This window comes from Hemicordylus capensis, chromosome 2, assembly GCF_027244095.1.
Source record: "Hemicordylus capensis ecotype Gifberg chromosome 2, rHemCap1.1.pri, whole genome shotgun sequence".
Classification (NCBI taxonomy): Eukaryota; Metazoa; Chordata; class Lepidosauria; order Squamata; family Cordylidae; genus Hemicordylus; species Hemicordylus capensis.
The window spans coordinates 353,955,414-353,978,381 of NC_069658.1; the positions used below are offsets into that span (position 1 = coordinate 353,955,414).

Here is a 22,968-nt window from a genome sequence, read left to right on the forward strand (position 1 = left end):
GGAACACCGCGAGTACAGCACTGGCGAGTGGAGGAGGAGCAGGGATGGACCTGCTCTCCTCTACGCTCTATGTGGGGCTGCCTTTGTATATAGTCCAGAAACTCCGGTTGGTACAGAATGCAGCAGCCAGGTTGGTCTCTGGGTCATCTCGGAGAGACCATATAATTCCTTTGCTGATAGAGCTACACTGGCTGCCAATAGATTTCCGGGCAAAATGCAAAGTGCTTGTCATAACCTATAAAGCCTCAAATGGCTTGAGCTCTGGGTATTTAAGAGAACATCTTTTTCACTATGACCCCGACTGCCCATTGAAGTTGTGTGGAGAGGTTCTCCAGTTGCTGCCAGCTTGGCCAGTGGCCGCACGGGAACGGGCCTTCTCGGTTGCTGCCCCAAGATTGTGGAATGTGCTCCCTACTGAAATATGATCCTCCCCATCTCTGGTAATATTTAAAAAGCATTTGAAAACTCACCTCTTCACCGAAGCTTGTTCAGCTTTTGAAATTTTTAGCTTTTAATCTTTTTTTAAACTTTTAAATTGTTTAAATTGTTTTAAGTTTTGTGTATATTTTAATTTGTTTTATGTTATTGTTAACTGCCCAGAGACTAAAGTTTGGGGTACAAATTTGATAAATAAATAAATAAAGGTTCTGCTGAAAGAGCACTTCCTTGACCAGTATTGTTTCAACACCACTGTGGAAAGAAAAGCAACACTGAAAGTCACACTTGTTACTGTGCTATGACAAATACAACAACAAATACTTATGTACCACTTTTCACAAAAGTTTCCAAAGCGGTTTACACAGAGGAATAATAAATAAATAAGATGGATCTCTGTCCCCAAAGGGCTCACAATCCGAAAATACAGCTCAACTGGTGGCATAGGCTTGCTCACACCTGCCAGGTGATTTCTGCACATGATCCTCTTAAATAGATCCTTTCTAGATGAGAGGGTTTGCTGCAGTTGGATCAGTGGGTTGGTGCACTTAATTTTATCCAAAGTGACTGCAGCCTGTGCAAACACTCAAGGTTTCCCTACTCTTTATTGTGCAGTTTGATGCAGACTCTTTGATTTCCTGCATTAAAGACACTCTGGTGTGATGCTCCTCCTCAGAGGGCCACCCGTCCCTTTCCTCTCCACGCACTGTTGCTGCCAGTGTTGCATACGCATCATGGGAAAACAGCATAACTTTTATTGCTGAAATAAATTTGTTTTTACTAGTAAAGAACAAAAGCTTTATTGTTTTTACTTTTGTTTGAATTATTTCCTCACAAGAGAAGGGGGGGGGAGGCGAGGGTTTAAAAAGAGAGATTTCCCCCAGGTCCTAGCACTTGCCTCTTCTACCTCATCTTATCTCTCACTTATACAGGGTGAAGGAACAAGACACACACATCCCACACACTTAAGGACAGGTGACCTGTCTTTAAAGAAAGAGGAGGGGAAAGGCGCATGTGGAGGTGGAAAACACTCCTCGGCTTCCCGCCCCCCTCTTCTGAAGGGCAATCACATTGCCGTGCTTCCTGGGGGAACCTGCAGGAAATCTAGACATGTGCCCACCCAATGCGCACGAAGCAGTCCTCCTGCTCTCAACTCAGGGAGAAAAGTGGCATTTCCCTACACACACACACTTTTAGCATGGATTTGAGGAACATTTGTGGCAGAAAGCTACAGATGTATATGTGCATCATTTATACAGGCAGCAACATCCTCCACTGAAATCAGCACTGAAGCTGGTTCAAATTGCAGTTTAGATTACCTCATAGTCATAAGATTAGAATTATTCATGAAATTAGTAAGGCTTCATGTATGTATGTGGGAGAGGGATTTGGAAAAATGTTTCTGCAATTTATATTTACTGCTCCTCTCACTTGCAGCAATTTTGTCTATTTAAAAATAGCTTTGAAAGCCACTTTTAAAAGCAGAACACATTATTACTACTACTACTAGATGAAATCATCTTATACATGGGAATTAGAAACAGAAAATTAATCAGACTAGGCATAAGGCATCTACTGTAATCATATACACAAAAATTGTACTGTATTAGCATTCCATCTACTTCCAGAATAGAGGATGCAAATTTGTCAACACCAATTATCAGTTCCATCTGTGGCTCACCTTTATTCGTTCAAGCACAGAGCTACTTTAAACAGTTGATTCCATTTAGGTCAGCATAGGAATGTAATAGGCAAGAGAAAAATGTATTCTTAGCTTGATACGGTCTTATGGACAGCTATAGAGCCTTGGGTTAACTGTACTGATATTTACAAGCTCAAGAGCAAGAAGTGTCAGTAGTTTTTTTACAATCAGTTCTGTTAAATGGGCATTTAATGTGATGTTTTTGTTTATAAGAGTCATTCGATTCTTCATGGCCTTTGTAAAACTGTCATACTTGACACAAAATCTGCAAAGTGATCTTTTAATTTAAGTTATTTAAAACAGGTGGGGGGGTTAAATTTGATTTTAGAGACTTGCTTTTTTTTTTTTATTACTAGAGACTAAAAATGCCATGCTCAAGGTATATGAGATGCAAAGCTCCCACAAAGATCAATAAAAACTGGGTTTTTTTTTCTATTATTGTCTTCTGTGTGTTCTAGGATTATGAAGCCTAAAGCAGTTCAGATAAATTATGGAGTTAATTAGCTATAAAAACCTGCATACACTTATTTCATATGGAATGTTGTGAGGTAATCTGAATATCACCACTGATACATATTCTTCTGATGTGGACAGGCCCCAGCTATCATGGTACCTTCTTAAAACTGGAACAATTAAAACAAGTAGCAATAAAAACAGAACATCTTGACACTAAGAAAAGGAAGCTATAACTAAACTTTAACAAAACAAACAAACATTCATACCTTTGCTTTTGATTTAATTCCATTTCAGAAGTAAATAGCTTCTTAATTTCTGTGGGATGATATTCCCGACACTAGCTTTCATCTCAATTTTGAGGGGGAAAATATGTAAAACTCTCTTCAAATTTCTTTCAAAAGCAGCCACAGAGAGCCTGAACTGAATCAGGCTCATGATGTTGGAGGGGCATCATAGGAACTTCTTTGTACTATTTTCCCAGAGTAAATCTAGGACTAGATGAGGTCCATAACTTACATTTTCCCTAACAAGGCAAATAGCAGTTCAGGGAGAAAGCAACTTATATTTGAAAAGCAGCATTGGGGCAAAAGGGTTAATCTGCCCCTTCCCCACCACTATGCCCTGACCCAATTTGGGCTCCCCCAGCCCACAGCTACTTTTAAGAGAAATTTAAAATGAGAAAGGAGATTAGATCACAGAAGTCTGTCTCATCCAGTTAACAAAATGGGACCTGGGCACACAAAAACATGCTTTGGAAGACTGGGGATATGCTCATTTTAACTGCTCAAAAATATGGTAAACATATCCATTAAGGGATATTATTTCATTGCAAATAGTGGAAAGACAACTCCAATGCTATATGTTCTATATAAGGCTCTTCATGATGCTGCCCCCTGTGGTAGTCTGCTGCATTGCTGCAGATTTGTAAGCCTCAGGCCCTGGGCAAACCTGCCCTGTGGGATCAATCATTGGCTCTTCCTGTAGCATGAAGAGTATAAACAGCTTCCTGTCTGAGGAAGACTTTATTTCCATATCAAAGTCAATAATTGATATCTTGATCGATATCTTGATATATGGATATCTTGATCAATATCTTGATTGATCTGGGATCAATCATTGGCTCTTCCTGTAGCATGAAGAGTATAAACAGCTTCCTGTCTGAGGAAGACTCTATCAAAGTCCCTTTGTTCCTGTTGTGGTTACTCTTGGACTGTCTACTTGCAATATCAACCTCTGGTGTATTCCTGACTTTTGGCTACTGATTCCCTCAGTTTCTGCTCAGCTGTGGCATATTCTTGACCTCTGGCTACTGATTCACCCCATGATTCCCGACTGTCTGCTTGGCTCAACTTCTGGCATGATCCAGACCTATGGCTACCAGTTCACCTCTTGATTACTGACTAGCCTCTTGACTCAACCTTTGGTGTGTTCCCAATCTCTGGCTACTAGTTTAATCCCTGATATCCTGGCTGGTTGCCTAGATCTTCCAGTTCTGGTTTCAAGCCTTGAGCCACCAAGAGGTCACTGCCCACCATGGCTCATCCCTGATGTGGGGAAAGAGGAACCAGAGGATGAAATATATTCCAGATAGTTACACCTACAATGCCCTGTTCCATTTATTAAAACTGGATACTGTAGTCAGGCACAGGGTCCATGAGACTGAGCCAGCAGTCACAGCCCCCTCTTGAACTATGTCCCCAGTGTTTGTCTACAAAAACAATGACTATACTGAAAGAGGTAAAGTAAAGTGTGCCATCGAGTTGATGTCGACTCCTGGCACCCACAGAGCCTTGTGGTTTTCTTCAGTAGAATACAGGAGGGGTAGGTTTACCATTGCCTCCTCCCGCGCAGTATAAGATGATGCCTTTCAGCATCTTCCTATATCGCTGCTGCTCGATATAGTACTAGCGGGGATTCGAACCGGCAACCTTCTGTTTGTTAGTCAAGCATTTCCTCACTGTGCCACTGAAAGAGAGAGATCCTCAAATCCAACATTCTTAATCAGGGGCACCTGGGTACAGTGTCCATAGTTTTAATAATGAGAGAACACAGGAGTCACTTTTTAAAAAAAGATTAATACCATGTTTCATCATTCTACTATCTTGCCTATACTTTTTCATACCTATAGAAGTGAAAAATTCCGCTTGAGCATGCCACATAATACAGCTTATCAGCAATGGAGTTCTCCATGACGTCATCTTGAATCAATGGAAAGCCTGCAAGATATTAAGTAATATAGTTCAAAAACAAACAGGAAACTCAATCCAACAAGCAAAATGGATTCTGCAAAAATATTAACAAGTACGGCCCGCCACAAAATGTTGCAGTATATCTCATGTGTTACCTGAGCCTGTTCCTGAACATGGCAAAGGTTTCAGGCACCTTTCTGCCTTAGAAGCAGAAGGGGTTGTGACTATCTTGAGGGAATCTTCTTCAATCTGAGAAATTCCTCACTCTTTTGTCCAATCCCCCACCCCTCACCACTGAGTTCCATTAGCTCTGTCATCCTGGTTGTCTGTTAATTGTCCTCTGTGTCCACAAACATTACGCTCCATTGTTCCTTCGCTCACTCTTTTTCCTTCAGATTTCTGTGAAGCCTGTTTTTGTTAAACCTGTCGGTTACTCTGAGTATGCTGGTACCTCCCTCCTGGCCATAGGTGCTGCAGTTATGCATCCATAAGGAATAACATCTCCAGTTTTTTTCAGAAATAGATAATGCTTTTCAACTGTGTCAATAAAATTCAAATATTCATGGGGTGGGGGAGGAACATACTGGAATTTGGGTGCATTATTAATTCAAAGGCTCTGCTTTATATGAATATTAGTTTTTGCATTTTTAAAATATCCATAATTCTAAGCAAAAAAGGTAACTGCAGTATGTATTTGATTTAAACAACAAAGGTTAAAATCCAAGCTTCCATTTTGGACTTCGGACTCTGTTATAGTGCCAAAGGAAACTCTTTGATGCCTTCATTAACTTTATTTTAAAAGCCTACAGTATCATAGTAATGAAAGATAAGTTGGCAGTGTTTCTTCATTAAAAATATAGGGCCAAATGGTTTATTGGTACAGTACCTGGGAAAAAAGAATGTCAGACTTTAATAGCCACTTCCTATTATACTCCAGACCACCTGAAACAGCTTCCATCTGGCAACTGCTTCTGGCAGAACAACAACTCTCTATGGGGGTCAGCCCCTATCTTGCGATTGTCTTACTGAAACTTGTAGCAGCACAGAGCAGCCAGCAGCAAGTTACAGGTGACTGGTATATAGGAGACAGCTTGTCTCATGAAGCAAAGCTTCTGCATGGCAGCTGTGTCAGGGGAAAGAGGTTAGGAAGATCAAAACAAGGTCACTGGGGTAGTTTTTGTCCAGGCCTTGAACAGCTACCCCTGTTAACTGAGCATAATGGCAGCTTTTAAAGTGGTGATTGCCTTCTATTTCTTAGGGTATGAGCAACCGGCCCCCTCCAAGCACAGCATCCCTTCAGCGATTGTTGCTTTGGGTTTCTTTTTTAGACTTCAAGCCCTTTTGGGACAGGAAACCATCTTGTTTATTTTCTATGTGAACCGCTTTTATAACTTTTGTTGAAATTACTTTTTAATTATTATATCCTGCTCTATTCCAGAGTAGTGTAGCCTCAAAACAACCCTATGGGGTTAGACCGAGAGATGAGTCACTCAGCTTCATGGCGGAACACAGATTTGGTTGCCACCTAATGGCGCAGCGGGGGAATGGCTTAACTACCAAGCCAGAGGTTGCCGGTTCGAATCCCTGCTGGTATGTTTCCCAGACTATGGGAAAAACCTATATTGGGCAGCAGCGATATAGGAAGCTGCTGAAAGGCATCATCTCATATTGCATGGGAGGAGGCAATGGCAAACCCCTCCTGTATTCTACCAAAGAAAACCACAGGGCTCTGTGGGCACCAGGAGAGGACACCAACTCAATGGCACACTTTACTTTACTCCTGGTCCTAGTCAACACTAACCACTACACTGTCCGTAAATACTTGTTGCAGTAGTAGTAATATTTGGGTAACCACTATACATAACTGGACATGCATATAATCAAGACACAAAAGATATACTTGTAAAATTATTCAGATACTTACAACCAAAAGGCACTCTACATTTGCACATCACATAAGGCCAAATTGCTGCTGCATGGGATTTTGGAGTGCTGGTGGCCAGTCTTTTGGAGGTAGCTAGCACTCCTTTGTAGAGAACATTCAGTGAAAGTGTACATGTGTGCAGGTAACGCAGTTATTCCAGAGCAGAACCTTATCTTGAGTAACTTCCTGCTGCCTCATCCTGGCCTGCCTCTCAGGCAGTGAACTTAGGACCGCTGCAATTCTAGGCAGACAGGCTAAGGACAAGATACAGGCCAGAAAAATTCCAAGCTACTACTACTATGAATATTTATATGCTGCTCTTCAACCAAAGTTCTCAAAGCGCTTCATACAGAAAAACAAATAATACATAAAATAAGATGGTCCCCTATCCCCAAAGGGCGCACAGTCTAAAGGCAAATGTAAGGTTGACACCAGAAACAGACACTGGAGGGATGCTGTGCTGGGGGTTGGATTGGGCCAGTTGCTCTCCACCTGCTACATCCAAGAGAATCACAACTTTAAAAGGTGCCTCTTTGCTCAGTTAGCAGGGGTTAGCCACACCTCCAGGTGTCAAGAAACCATTTATCTTTGCCAAGGTGAGACATGCTTATGGGCACTTTGCCTTAGCCCCTGTTTTGAAGCATTTCTTTCCTTTGGGGGAAACACACTCAGAGGAATGTAGCTTGACAAGTACTCTGTAGCTGGGAAGTAATAGTCCTTGAAGTTCACAGGAATGGACTCAGATCCTTCTGAGATTCCAGAAGGCTGTTGTAGAAGCTAGTCCCAGTTCTTACTGTGAGATCCCCAGCTGCTTTTCCCCAAGCCTATAGTGGCAATGGCCTAAGAGAGCTAGTTATAAGCACCACTAGCAGAAATTTGTAGTTTGGGCTCATTGCTGGCCTTTAAGAGAGCCATGAAAACCTATTTGTTTGGCCTGGCCTTCCAAGGTTGTTGAATGGTTTTTAACTGGTTTTAAACTGTTTAAATTTGTTTTTGTATTGCTTAAGGCTGATTGATTGTTTTTGGTTTTTGTACACCACCCAGAGCCTTAGGATGGATAGGGCAATATAGAACTGTAATTAATCAATCAATTTTAAATAAAATAAGCATGAACACTTCACTAGTACATAACAATGTTTTCCTAAATTACACCATGTTGAACTGTTTGTAATACATAATACAAGCTCTTGTACAAAGAAGAAGTTGTTCAGCTTCTAAAGTAATTCACAGGTAATATGAGCATTTTGTAAAGCTGAGTGACAAGTACCATGAAGGGGTCTGCCAAGAGTAAAACCACAATAAGTGATATAGCAGAAGAGAGAAAGAGCCAAGAGAATTCTGAAGGTGCATATATTTGGATATATTAAACCGTGATTGCCCATCTGAAATGCTTATGCTTGTTTCCTGGAGACATTACGTACAATTTGGCTAAGAGACTATGAAGGAATTTTCCAGTTAATACAGCAAACCCCTCGATACCCCCTGCCTTTTTCTGGGTACCAGCCAAGTCAAAAAACATTGTTTGCCTCATTCAGGGTTTAGCAGCTTTGCCATTATACACAATGTCACGAGCCTCAATAAGCACAAAGCTCCCAGTAAACACAGATTTTGCTTGAAAGAGGAACGAAACCTGGCTTTATATTGTGTGCATTATTTGCACAGCTGTTGAACTTCAAACAAAGTGTGGCAGCTCTTTATCACACCATCTTGAATATAGCTTAGTAAACAGGTTTGAGTATGGCAACAGAAAATACACTGTTTTATATGCACACGCGCCTGTGTGTTCCCACCTCCCAAGAGCTTCCATATCTAGAAAGGAAAAATGGGAGCTGGGGAGATGTCTATAGCGACAGATACAGATTAACCTGTTCAGTCAGGCACAAAAATGTAGAATTCCACCAGACAAGAAATACTTTAAAATAGCAGAGAAAGGGGAAACTATTCAGAACAATTATTTAGACTTTGCACGGTACATTTCCCTTCCACTGGCGAGGTGTCAGAGAGGAAAATGTCGTGTTCCAACAGGCTAATTTAGAAGATATTTTTATTTGCTCAACATTCTACCTTTATCCAGAAGATTTCAAAGAGCATAGCCACCTGGTTGTTTGATACTGCCAAAAATTCTTCTCAGATAGCAAGAGGATGTTAATCATGAGGAATGTTTGGCCATTCCTCAGAGATTGTTGGCAGAAGGAAAGTGAATATATGCAGCATACAGGAGGAAGTTCGCAAGATAGGACTGGTATTACCCCAGCCCACTTCCCCACAGTCTATTACCTTTGCCAGCTGTTAAAATGTCTGTCTGATTTATTAATGGTTCACATGAGTCATTAAGATGATGGCATAAGATGATGTCTTGCAAGCCTCCAGATTCTCCACCACAAATTTATCACATTCCCGGCTAGATGGTCAGATTAGATTACCGGCAGTAATTAGTCTCCAAGTAATGTAAACACGCCTAACAGAGTCTGGACTCCCCCCACCCCCTAATCAGTATCAAAAGCACCCACCGATATTACACAAGGGCACTGACCTCCCACTCACTTTACTGTAATTTATTTATTTTTATTTTATTTCTATACCGCCCTTCCAAAAATGGCTCAGGTAAGGCAGTGATCTCCATTCTTTTTTCAAGTGGGGACCACTTTTGGGGGAGAAAACCTTCAATCGGAGACCCATTTCCCACGGTGCTGACCTCCACACAGTACAGTACTGTGCTTTTCTCAATGCTGGAAGGGCCCTTTAAGAGAGATGAAGCCCTCCCTTAAGAGCTCTATGGAGAAAGTGCTGGGAAGGGCTACACTTCCCAGCACTCCATTAACACCGTCCAAAATGATGCAGGGGCTCAAAGGGGCTCCATTTCCCTTAAAGGAGCCCTCCCAGCACTTAGCAAAATTTGCAGCACTGCCTGGTGATAATGGTCATCTCCACATGGTATCAAGGGGACTGTGCAGAGTATTTACCTTTGGTAAGCAAGCAAATAAGCAATTAGGTGGGGAGCAACACTGATAGAGGCTGCCACTGGCACCTAGACTTACAATGAAGAACACTGTTGTAGGGTATGTACCCTAGATCCCTGTTCAGACATGAAGCTACGCATACATTTAGGTGTCTGTATACAAGTACATGCCTTTGTGTGAATGAGTGTACACGTATTCATCTTAAAAATGAACCTGAGTACAGGGCACCTCAAATGCAGGATACAGATGGGAAGCATACTTTATGTGCACTGAAGATAATTGCATGAATTTGTTCATGCATACAGATCCATACATGCGTACTGTACACTATGCACAATTTCTATGTGTGTTGAATGTAACAAGTGAATAGGGTTTAAGACAATGCTTAATTTCTGCCTGGGAAGATACAACATACAACTGTCCCTACATTTGTTACAGGGTGTTTTGTGTTCCATTTTTCTAGGCAAAGGTTAATCTATGAGTGAGAAAAATAATTTTTATAACTTAAGAAGATTCATGCTGCCCACTTCATATTTTAAAATGCACCCCCCACCACCATCTATATGGCAATGAATTTATGATTCTTACTCAGAGTTGCAACACTAGTTCCTACACAAACTAATCTACATGTAGACACATGCCACGTATGAAGCAGCCATCTTTGTGATGGCAGCCGAATATCGTCTAAATCATCTTCTACTAATTTCTGAATATCCATCTCAGAAGGTGCTGGATCCAGAGATCCTGTGTATTTCTGGATCCAAGATCTCTCTGACATGTGAGATACATTCTGCTATGATATATAATCTGGGGCGGGGGGGGGGGGAATAATAAATGCAAGTTCCCTCAATTCACAACTTAATTTCTACTTGATGGGGTAGAAGGTATGGGATTATGAGTGAACACTCATAATCCTGCAGCCTGCCCTTTATCTCAACCTATAAAGAATTCCAGGGCAAGTAAGATCTGAACAAGACCACCAACACACTGTTAATTCATTGTAAGCCATATGGTCAATCTAACTCACTCCGAAAGGTCCATTCTAAAACAACAAAATAAGGATCTTCAATTCTGAATAATCCTTTACACATATTGAAAATATAAAATCAGTTGCAAATGCTGTACTGAATTCTCATTTACCCCTAAAATAGTCTGATACAAATTCTTCAAAGCTACCAACAAAGACAACAAGCCTAGAAAAAATCCCAAGTCAGATTGATAAATTGTGTTTCTAAATAAAGCTCAAGCTGGCCTACAGCAAGAGTTACAATCATGTCCATCTTTCTTCCTGCCACAGGAAAAGAAATTATCGCTTGGTTTTTGCAGTCCTTATAATCAAATACTGCCCAGAAGTTACTTTCACATATTATGAATTATAATATACACAATGCAGATTTCTACATTACAAGTTTCAGAAAAGAGATTTTTAAGAGGCTGTACAGTTCCTCATAGCTCAGCTGTGGAACCCTAGAAACACTGTACAGATCTATGTGTTCTCCATATGGCTCTTCTGAGTTTATTTATTCGAGTTCATCTGTAGCTCAACATTCAGAAAACAAAAACAGCAGCATGTGGAATCTCCAAAACACATAATTTAAGTCCTTCAAGAAGACCAGACTATCTAACAGGCAGCCAATAAGCCTGATCCCGTCTGAGGAACAAACAAGATCAAACCAAACTTGAACCAAAAATTTGATCAAACTCTGCTGTTTTCTCCCCAGAACTGGAACCTGCTCCACTGCCACAAATTCAGGAAGGCTTTGACTATAGAGGCACACACCCTGTTCTCAACCAGAGCAATTCATTGGTCCAGTTGGTCCAACACACTCTAAATTCATACTTCACACTCTAAATTCAAGCTTTGTGTCAAATTCTGGGTTTTTAATTTGACTCTGTTTTGAGGGCGGGGCGGGTAATGTTTGCCCGGTGGCTGGCTGGTAGTTGGATGGCAACTCTGAGCATTTCAGACATGGATTATGTTTGATTTTTTAGCTGTATTAGGATGCTGTGTTGTTTTATTTGTTCTTATGCTGTTCTGTTTGTTTAGCTGTTAGCGTCTTCAGTTGCCTTTGACAAGACAGACAGGGGAGAAATATTTTTAAAAGAAAATTTTAAAAGTGTGTGTGTGTGTAGCTTTTCAATATGCTCGTGCTTACCTTTCAATTACCCACTTTGTGTGCTCTTTTGAAAAGAAAAATGGGGGATAAATGGGGACCCTCAGTATCTAAAAGTTATTCTCTCATATCATTATCTGTTCCGTATCATTGTAAACAACCTTCTTATAGTAGGAATCTATGCACTGCTTTAAGAGTTTCCAATTGGTTAAATATGTTCCTGTTCTAATAATGCTTTTGCTAGAGAAAGCTTCTGCATTTCTGCACTGCTGCCATACATGAAATTGAAAGCATTCATGTGAAGGAAAAAGCTTTCAAGCCGAGAGCAAGGTCTGTGCTGAATCTACCCTCAAATTGCTGTTTATATAACAGACCATCTACATGGGTTCAGGACAGGACCACACCTCTGAAGCAAATACTAGGAGTATGACTTAGGAAAACCATTCATCTAAAATAGGGATGGGTAAACTGTGTCATCTCATAATACAGTTAAATTTAGATGTATGCAGAGGCAAGAATTTTGTTTAGCTTTGGTTTTAGAAAAATTAGGCTTATTAAAGTAGTAGACAAATCTTACAGACATTTGTGGAAAGAGCCTGACTTGCGAGAACAGGAGAAAAGCATTTAAACTCCCAGGATGCTTCATTAATTCATTATTTTCTCCACTCAAAAAAAAGAAAAAGATCTGGCTTATTAAAGATCAAAGCTTATTATATACAAAACATGAATATAGATGCTGTTAGACTGCACAGCTCAAATTATGTGGCTAACAGCCTGATCCTTGGTATACTTTTTTCAAAGTAAGTCTCACTGTGTTCAGTAAAACATACTCACATGGGTGCAGGACTGAAGTCAAAGAATATTTTAACTGAGAGTGCAAGTGACAAAGTTTAAACACTGAACATATTGTGAGAAACCAAGCTATGAAAGCAACACTGAACAAAGTGATGCATGATCATGTTACAACTTTGTAAGTTGCGAAAACAATAAAAATACTCGGCTTCTATTGGCCAGGAGCCAAAGAACTCTGAAATCAATTATGTTAGCCCCTGGCAGCAAGACCTTTTAAAAATCTGTTTTTATTGATGTACTTTCCTGTACTCAGAAGAATCTCACATTTGTCAATTAAAGCTGAGAATATGCATCCTAATAAAGGCATAGTCCTAGGGCACTCTCCGAGGTCATAATTACACTGCAGTGTCAGTCAAAGGAGGATTTATTTTATCTACCCTTGAATGTATCCTCCTCTCTGAATACAGTGAGGCTATTCTCATGACCAGGAGAAGCCGGGCTAAGGGAGCCTAGCACACTGAAAACAAGAATAATCAAATAGTAGCAATAAACACAGCATAATTAAACCCAAAAGACAGTCATTTAGAAACTGTTGTGTATTGTGGGAAGCGTTAAAGACAATGCCCATATGCAGACAGGGAGGAGGAGCCTGTGGCACCATGGTGATTGGACAGTGAGGATTCCATATGCAGATAGGGAAGAGGAGGAGCCTGTGATGGTTAAGGTCAGTTGGTAGTTGTTACGGGGGGGGGGGGGGCGGGCGGGCGGGCGGGCGGGCTGAAGGTTGTCATTAGGCAGCGAGTTACTCTGTTACTAAATACAGGTGATGACTTGATACAAGGGCTTGCTTCAGATAAGTTCAGTTATCCTACATGGATACAATGCCAAGATTTTAATATGGACTAATGTGGCATTAAGCAGCAACACCTGTAGTCCACTGGGGTTGTCAATACAGCTGCCAAAGTCCTTTTGATTGGGAAGAGGACCAGATAAAGGAATAACCATTACCTGGCAAATCCTCCATCCCCTATAATGGCCTGTCTACTTCTCACTGCCAAACCTCCTAACTCAACACTTTTTAAATGGTGATAACCCCATCAATTCCTGCCCTACCAAGGTACACACTGAACCCAACTTCACTCAACCAATATCTCAAAGGAACTAAGGAGGTCACAAGGTCACACAGCACTTCAACCCCCAAACCATCTATTTTTAATATAATTTTCTAAGGCGTACATGAGGCTAATCCTGTGTGTGGCAGCTCTCGCGAGAGTTCATGAGCAGAAGCACCTGATTGGGCAGTGGGGATTCCACGTGGAGATAGGGGGGAGGAGCCTGTGGTACCATGGTGATTGGGCAGTGGGGATTCCATATGCAGATAGGGAGAAAGAGGAGCCTGTGATGGTTAAGGTCAGTTGGAATGCAACTGTTACTGGTTGGAAAATATTCTTGGATAGTGGGCAGGGGTCTGTGAAGAGAGAGGTCATGAGGGAGGAAAGAGCTTCAGAAGAAGGAGGCTGCCGTTGTGTAAATTAGATGAGGAACCAGGATGAACAAGATTGGTTAACTCAGGAAGAGGGAGAGAGAAAGAAGGGAGGGGAAGAAAGACAGAGGGGAAGAGCGAGTGGAGGAGAGAGAAAGAGAGAAAAAGAAGGGAGAGGAAGAGAGAAATAAGGAAGGGCAAGGGATGAGCCTGAGCCTGTCAGTGGCCTGAGGGGAATGAGTGACCATGGCAGTGGCAGCAGCAGCAAGGAAGGGCCCACTCGACCACTGCTGCTGTTTGGAGGCTACTAAGGCCATTCAGAGAGGAAGGAAGGAAGGCAAAGGACGGGCCCGGATCTTTCAGCGGCCAGAGGGGAACGAGCGGCCATGACAGTGGTGGCAGCGAGGAAGGGCCTGGTCAACTGCTGCTGCTCCTGTGGGGAGGAGCAGGAGTAGGTCTTGGGTGAGGGAGGTCTCTGGCGATAGAGGGCTGCAGCTTGGCCAATAGGTGCCAGCAACGCTGCAGCTGCAACCAAGAAGGGTGAGGGGGATGGAGTAGGGGAATGGAGTAGGAGGAGCAGCAGTGCAGCTCAGGTGAGGGTGGAGAGATCTCTGAGCTCAGGGGGCTGTGACAGGGGGTGAGGGAAGCAATCAAGTACTAGCACGCAGATGCTGTGTATTGGTTAAGCTAGTTAAATCTAAAAAACCTCATTCTAGGTGAGGGGGAAGGGACAAACAACACTACTCTACCAGCACGACTTCCTCCAGTCGTGTTCTGTGACCTGGGAAAGCCTCCCACCATGCAAGAGAGAAGGTACAGGTGAACACCACCAACAAAAACAGCCCCCTCTGGTTCTGCTCCCTAGCACAGCAGTTCCCTTAGCATAGTATATTACATGAAAGAAACATCTGAACAGTTACTAGATCTCAGTTAATCCTTTAATGAAGTTGGTTTCCCGCTGCTTTGTAATGCATTAAATGTAATATTTGAAAATGCCCTAATGGAGAAAACAGAGAATATATTTCCTCAAACAGCTGTACAGAATCCAAATCCTTGTTTTAAAATATGTCTCCATCATCGCCACTGGAATTACCAAGGTAAAGATTGGGAGTGGGCCCTAAGACTACCTGCATTTATTTAAATGAAAGCTCTCCCTGACCTCAAGAAAAGAGAGAGTTTAATAATGCAGGATCCTACATCCCAACAGACACAGGGTCTCATCTCTGTCCTTATACCAAGAGGAACAGAGTAAGGCAAGTGAAGAGTGTGTGAGCAGCAGAAAAAGATACGTGGCCAAGGCTCCCTGGGTACACAATTTGGGAGGATCTGTATCCTCCTCAGTCACCAAGAGACCAATCCCCAGAAGTCTTAGGTGCCCATTGGATTCAAGCTTCCTACTAGCAAATAATTCTAGCAAGCAATGCTAACACAAATGGATTGTGTTCACCCCCAAAGCCAAGAGCCTTCATACTAGAAGTCCCTCTTTTCTCGAGAGCTGACTTCCAGTTAGCTCCTTCCTTCCGAGTTTAGCATCAGCCCCAAAGTACGACACACACACACACCCTGCCACATGCCTGCATCACCACCTCTTTTGCCAAGTGCACAATGTGCATCTGTGAATAATTAAACATCCAAATGCTAAACAATCATTAAACCCTTGAAATAGTCTTTCATAACAGCATATGAAAATGAGATTCCCCAAGTGTTTTTGTTAGCTCAGAAATCAGCAGGGCTCTTTTTCCAATCATGTTTGTAATCTTCCAATTGTTCTAATTATATAAGCTTAAGAAAAGACGGCATCTGGATTAGCTCCCAAAGGCTCTTTTAAATTACAACTGAGAATGCATTTCCTTTAAATATATATATATATATTTAAAACCCACACTACTTTAAAATTAAGTCTTTCTAGCCTTTTCTTACCATGAGAGAAGAGTCCCAGCATATAGATGTATATGTTAAGTTATCAACTCAAACTGCAAGCAGCGAGAAGAGTCTGTGCTGGCTGAACTGTATGTTTATCTTCCCCATCTGGAGCTAGCCAAGACTTTGGACGTATAACTGCATTTTCTGCTTGCAGCCAGAATGTTAATATGCAACATCCCTTCAGATAAATCTGAAAATAATCTTGGAATATAAAAGGTTCTTCACAAAAACTGCACTGAAAAACCACTCTAAAAACCCTGTCTCTAAAACACATGGAAAAAAGTCCCAGGTCCCAGAATTATGTGAGTTTATGATCACAGCTTAAATATTCAGAAACATTTAAGTAAAATTACCTGTGGTTATGGAATATTATTAATAATAATAATAATAAGGCAATCTGGTTTAATTTACACAAATAAACTCTCATTATAAAAATAAAACTTCTATCACATGAACAAAGCAAATACTAGAATAGCAGTCCCATCACCAAAAATGAGAGAGTTTGGAGCATAGGAAGTCTTTTCTCAAGCCTAGTCTACTTGCTCTAAGGTTTTAAAGAACATATTAATCTTCCTTGGGCCCTGCAGCACAAAATTATTCTGCAAGGTGTATGCATGCATGTTAGAAGAATTATAGTCTTATTTCTAGAACTCACAAACCACAGATGAGGTAAATCTGCTTCTGGAGTGTACCACTACAGACCAGGTAGGGTTCACACAACTCCTCCATCCAAAACGTTCCGTAAACATAGGAAATTTCATTATTAGGGGAAAGGGTTCTAGCCTTGCCTTCTCTTAGACATGATAGTTCTTCACATGCGATCTGTTTAAGGTCAGGAGGAACATTCAGTTGTGTGAGCTGCAGCCTGTACTTTGAAGTGGTAAATTCCAGAAACAGATTTACCTCCTCATCTGCTGTTTGTGAGAGCTAGGCATTAGTAAAAAGGGACAGCCATTTGTGGTTATCATACTTAAAGTATAAACAACAGTCTGCAGTCAGTATTAAAGTATGCCATAGTAGTATCTTCAAGTGGCCATGAGTCTTGACCTAGGGACTCTACCAGCAGCTCCAAGGCATCTTACTCTCTACACCACCACTGCAACTTGCTGGAGAAAGGAGCTTATTACCTGCTGTGCTGGACCACTAAATATGGGGAGCTTCACAATTCACAGCAAGAATCATGTGACTGAAGGGGCCAATAGGGTTCCACTTAATCATATAAAGTGGCTTAAGACGGTCTGGCTTAGCTGTTCTTGGACTGGCCATCCATACTAGTTTCCCCTCCTCCAGCCACAATACTAAATTAGATACTGTGACTAAATTTTGCAGTTCTGTAATTTTGCATGCCAAAGTTAGATTGGATCCAAAGATCTATAGTATGTAGCTGTTCTCTGAGCCACTGCATAGGAACAAACATTTCTAAACTGAATCAAATTTGCCCTTATGCTGAAGAAAGTCAGCCTGAAGATGGCAGTTATAGAATCAGAAAACTACAGATGTCTGCGTGGAATTTCCATTAGTCAGGGGAAGAACACTTTCTTATCTCCCTGTCTTTCCACACGAACAGCTGCTCTATCCTAGCATGCATGGGATGATCATGCATGATCAAATGATCACTCTAGTCCCCGAAAGAAAATCTGCAATCCACCAATATTCAGATTTTGAGAAAGTAAAAAGTTCTGTGCAAGTCTGCCCAGACCTGAATAACTAGAATTCAGGGTTTCTGGCTGTAGATTGGGTTGGGCAAACTTGGCCTTCCAGCTGCTGGTGAACAAAAACTCCCATCATACCCAGCAACAAGAGTTGTAGTTCAACAACAACTGGACAGCCATGTTTGCCCACTCCTGGTGCAGATTAACATGCAGTGTTCCACACATTCCCTGGCCATACGCTGCTGATCTGTAAGAATGTGCAAAACCTAGAAAGGGTGATATGAGATGTCCAATAAGCATGTATCATTTTGAGTATGTTCAGTCATTGCATAGCAGCTGGAAGTCTGAACTGAATCACTAAAAGGAGTTGGAATTATAACACTGCAGTCATTCACACAATGCTCTTCCCACTTACACAAGCTGCACAAAGCCATAAACCAGATAAAGAACCAAGCTTGACACAGAAAACTAAATGGAGAGTGATGTGAGAAGTGAACATATTAATGATCAAAACAAAACTCATGCAACTACATAAACTCCCACCAAGTTATGGTGCATCCTATAAAGACCTAGTGCAGCACACTGGTTAACAGTATGAGCTATGAGATGGAAAGTCTTTGCATAAAATCTCAGCTTATCCATGATGAAACTGAGTGGACAGCCTTAGGCAGCCTGTCTCCCATCTCCCATCCTCAATTATAACATAACTACCAATGCTGACTTGCCTTACAGGGCTGTTTTAAGGATTACTAGGATAGCACTCTGCACTTTACTGGAAAAAATAATAAAGCCATACTATAGTATGCATGTGCATGCATTGAGCCTGAAATTATGGTACCAGCTAGGCAAAATCTAGCCCAAGGTATCTTGTCATTCATGACCTTACTTTCTAGAAATTATTGCCAATTTGTTCTAATGCACCTGTAAAGGAAGTAAGGTTAAGGTAAAGTGTGCCGTCAAGTCTATTTTGACTCCTGGCGCCCAAAGAGCCCTGTAGATTTCTTTGGTATAATACAGGAGGGGTTTACCATTGCCTCCTCCTGTGCAATATGAGATGATGCCTTTCAGGATCTTCCTACATCACTGCTGCCCAATATAGTACCAGCAGGGATTCAAATGGGCAACCTTCTGCTTGTTAGTCAAGCATTTCCCCACTCCACCACTTAAGGTGACCAGTACATGTCAGGGCCTAGGAATCTTAAATCTTTCTTTTATTAAGGAGCAAATGGAGGTGGCAAATGAACACCAGAAATTGTGTCCCCCATTCCGATTGGTGAAAAATGTCCACTCATTTGGATTCTCATGAACAAATACAGATCTGGAGAACAGGAAATGTGCTGTTATGAGAAGGGAATTCAAGATGTGCATATAGTTTCTGTAACAGAAACTCCAGTAATTAGCATTTTTAAAAGGAATGGAGAGGTAGAAAGTGGAAGAAGACGACAACAAATGAGGAAGAACTATTCACTGAATCAGAATGTTTTCTGGTTACGAACAAATTCAACTTCACATTTCTAACTAAAGCAGAACTTCAACATCAGAATTAGAAGCTATTAATAAACCGAGTCATATTATATAAATATGAACTAACTAGCAAAATCACAATTCAACAGTCCAATAAACAATGCATCATTCAATAATACTAAACAGAGGCATGATAGGGAATATCATAAAAGAAGTCCACTTTGCTGCAAAGGGGTATATTTTTCCAATTATCATAATAAATAAAAATAATCAGTTTTTAGGAGGTCTGATGGCTGCTTTCTAGCCAAACTGATAGCAATGGTTAGGAGAGAGAAGACACAGTACTTATGTTTTATAGCCACAAGAGAGCAGTCAAATAATGGCCATGATTTAGTAAAAGCTGACTACTGTTCAATCCCATTGGTTTAAATGGGGAGATGTACATTCTGGACACTTAACACTCTCTCTGACTAAAGTCAATGGGATGGAAAGTGTGTGTAACATTCAGCTGGACTGTACTTAATCTAATTTGGCTTCTTGGATAACGCAAACCATGGCATTCATGAATCATGAACAACAGACTGTGGTTGAATGAGAACATGCTATCTAGAAACACAGCCATTTCGATTCAAAGGCTCCAGTGACCACATCCTTCAGGAATGACCAGCACCAATGGTGACTTATGATTTCAAATGCTACATTTTGTGTCGATTGTGTGGACATGTTTGTGCTAATTAAGGATTCTGGTAGTGCTCATGTAGATTATGATAAAAGTGAAGTGATACTGACACTGACACTGAATACCCCTAAGACACTGAAGATGACTTTGAGTGCCTTATATGGAAGATACTTCTAAAGTATCCATCCACCGCTGTCAAAGGACTTCTGTACAATTCTAATGCTTTCTCTCAGGAAAGAACTAAGAAAGAAGAGGGCATAACTCTCATCACTTAGGAAACCAAACAAACAGTGCAAGATGCAAGCCTTATTTGATCTCTGGAGGACTTCAGAATGGGATAGCAACAGGCTCTCCAAAGCACCTTGTTGAGGTAGAAACAGAGGCAGACAGAGAAGACCAGAATAAAGTGAAGCAAGGAGGCTGTCACCCTCAATTCCCTTTACCTGAGAAACACGACAGATTTTGTAAACCCCGTAATACCTCATGTCTCATCTCCCATCTTCTTCTTTCAGAGAATGGCTACAAGCCAAAAATCAATCACCTCTTCTGCCTTTCCAACGAGTCCAGGAACAAATATGCTTGCGTTGCTTTGTGGCTTTTTGCCCCCTCAGTTCTTCCCAGCACCAACTGAACATGGTCATCCAACATTAGTATCTATGTACCTCTACAGCTAAGCCTCTTGAACAGCGGTGCAGTGGTGAAGCTGGGGATGAACACCATGTGCCCAACTGCTGAGCAAAGAGGCACCTTTCAAAAGTAGTGATTCTCTTTATTTAGCAGGGAACTGGCCCTATCCATCCCCAGCACAGAATCCCTCCAGCAGCTGTTGCTGGTGTCTATCTTATGTTTCTTTTAAAGATTGTGAGCTCTTTGGGGACAGGAGCCATTTTATTTATATCTATGTAAACCACTTTGGGTACTTTTGTTGAAAAGCAATATATAAATATTTGTTTTATTCCTATAAGTATGTGATCATGTCCAGGATATGCACAGCATTCTTCATTCCAGCATCTCAGATAATGAGATAATGAAGAAAATAGGGAGGGGTGGAGCTGGGGGCCCCTCAGAAGCTGGGGGGCCAGGTTCTTTGAACCCATCCACTCAACTATAGCTACACCCAGGGACGCAGCCACCATAGAGCGAACGGGTTCAAAGAACCCAGGCCGCCACCAATCAGGAGCCGCAATTGCGGCCCCAGACACGCCCCCCGCATCTGACATCAGACATGAGGGGTGTTACTTCGGTCTCTGAAATCGACTGGCGCTGCATTGGAAATAAAGGCAGGGATACTCGCTCCTAGTTGTGCTGCCAACGCAGTGAGGCTGATCGATCTCCCTCCCAAATGGGGCCGTGCAACCCCGTTTAGGAGAGAGATCAGCCCGTGCTGCATTGGCAGTGCGGCCAGAACGGCTCTCCCTGTCTTTAAGGCAGGGAGAGTCGCTCTGGCCCACGCTGCCCAACACAGTGCAGGCCGGTCTCCCTTCCAAACGGGGCCGCATGGCCCCATTTGGGAGGGAGACCATGTCCCCCGCGTCTGATGTCAGACGTGGGGGGTGGCTAGCCAGGCTCCTGCGTCTGATGTCAGATGTGGGCGGTGGGGCCAGGGGGCCATGGGGGCCACACATGAGTCACCGCCAGCCTCCCTACACTGCTGGCTACACCCCTGGATCACACCAAATGTTATTTTACTCATACCCCGCTCCCCCCCACCCCGCCGCCTTTATCTTCATGTTGTTTCCACTATTTCCAGAGCCATTCAGTACTCATTGAGCTGTTCTGAAAATATGCCCATAGGTGGAAGTTGCCTCCCGGATAACATTGCTTCATCGTGAATCACCACTAGCCATTGCAGGAAAGCAAAGGTGAAGTTACCGCAAGCTTCTAGTACAGCTCTAAAGGCGTAACACGAGATCGCCTGGGGCGGTTGCTGCTTAGCTGTCCGAGAATCACGCTTTCCCCAAACTCTGGTCCTGACCTCCCAATACTACATGCGTCCCGATCCACACCTTCCGTCGCGGGGGGGGGGTGTCTCCTAGCACGTTTTTCCTCCCGCCGCCCTGATCCTTTACCCCCCTACATTAACTCAGGAATGATATAGAGTCAGTGCCAAAAGTAGTTACCTGCTGTAACCGCTGGCGAAGGGATGGACGCGCCTCGTCTGGTCGCCTGTAGCCCTGCAAACAAGTTAGACAGGAGTTTTATCATGTGAAACCATTCCATGCTACAGCTGGTGCCAGCGATGAAGTCATCCTCCCCTCTGCCGCTTTTCCACGGCACCTCCTAGACTAGCACGTTGCCGGTGGCTTCGGATTTCTCCGGTGCTGCTCTGCTCACAAGCCATGCTGGGTTACGGGGGCCATGCTGGCATGCCTGAGGCAGTCCTGGAGCAAGGGGCAGGCGAGAGGAAGGCGCATGTCGGGGCCAAGGGGCACAGGGAGTTAGGAACAAGGGGAAGAGAGGTGGGCAAAGCGCGCAGATCTCTTCGGGAGAGCCACGACTCAAAGGGCGGCAGAGGCAGAGAAGCGACAGTAGCCGACTCTGGCCACCTCAATGGGCGCCAAAGCAGGGGAGGAGGAGTACCGAGGGAGTGCACTGATCCTGCCCTGCCTGCGAGCAGCACCCTCGGCGCTTGAGCTAAGAACACGGAGCCCCCCAAGTCCGCACTTTCTAGAACAGCCCTGGCAGTTCCAGCCAGAGCTCTGGTTCCCCCTCCCTCTTTGCTGATGCGCTTGGCGTTCTCCGCTCCTATTGAGCAGCGGCCACGTCGGAAACTCCTCCTCGGCACAAACCTCGAAACCTTCCAGACGTTACCGTAATGCTCCGAATAGCCGCCTCTCAACTAACTAGTAAAGGGTAAGCCTTGAGCACTTCGTTCTAAACCTCTTGATAAAAAGGTGCAGGGAGGCATGAACGCGAAATGTATAATCGTGTCCCGGACATGCACAGTGTTCGTTCTGATATATTAGTTTGCAAAGGAGATGTGATCAGATCGCGTTTTCATTTACTTCTTTCCTGTCCTATTTGAAAAGGATGCAGGGAGAACTGGCGACTGCCGTACTTCAAATGCAGAATGCTGTCCTGAATGTGCATTGTGCACGCCAATTCTGGATTGGTTTGCGTCCACTCATGTTTCAAGTTACACAGGGTTCTTCATCAGGAAGATTCCCCTCATTTCAAAATATTACACATTCTGTT

The 22,968-nt window shown here is 42.7% G+C and overlaps 1 protein-coding gene across 5 annotated transcripts in view; it reads right to left on the reverse strand.

The window, feature by feature from the left end:
• Positions 1–22,498, reverse strand: part of P4HA2 (prolyl 4-hydroxylase subunit alpha 2) — a 57,898-nt gene extending 35,400 nt beyond the window's left edge. The window contains exons 1-3 of one of the 5 annotated variants that reach the window (XM_053298835.1): positions 22,354–22,494; positions 21,894–21,947; positions 4,716–4,809 (exon numbers count right to left, since the gene is read on the reverse strand). In XM_053298835.1, coding sequence (XP_053154810.1) covers positions 4,716–4,791 — 76 coding nt within the window. In that variant the 5' untranslated portion in view covers positions 4,792–4,809; positions 21,894–21,947; positions 22,354–22,494. Of the gene's footprint in view, positions 1–4,715; positions 4,810–21,893 lie in introns of all 5 variants that reach the window. The other 4 variants (XM_053298836.1, XM_053298839.1, XM_053298840.1 and 1 more) reach the window with 4 other exon arrangements.
• Positions 22,499–22,968: the final 470 nt, after the last annotated feature.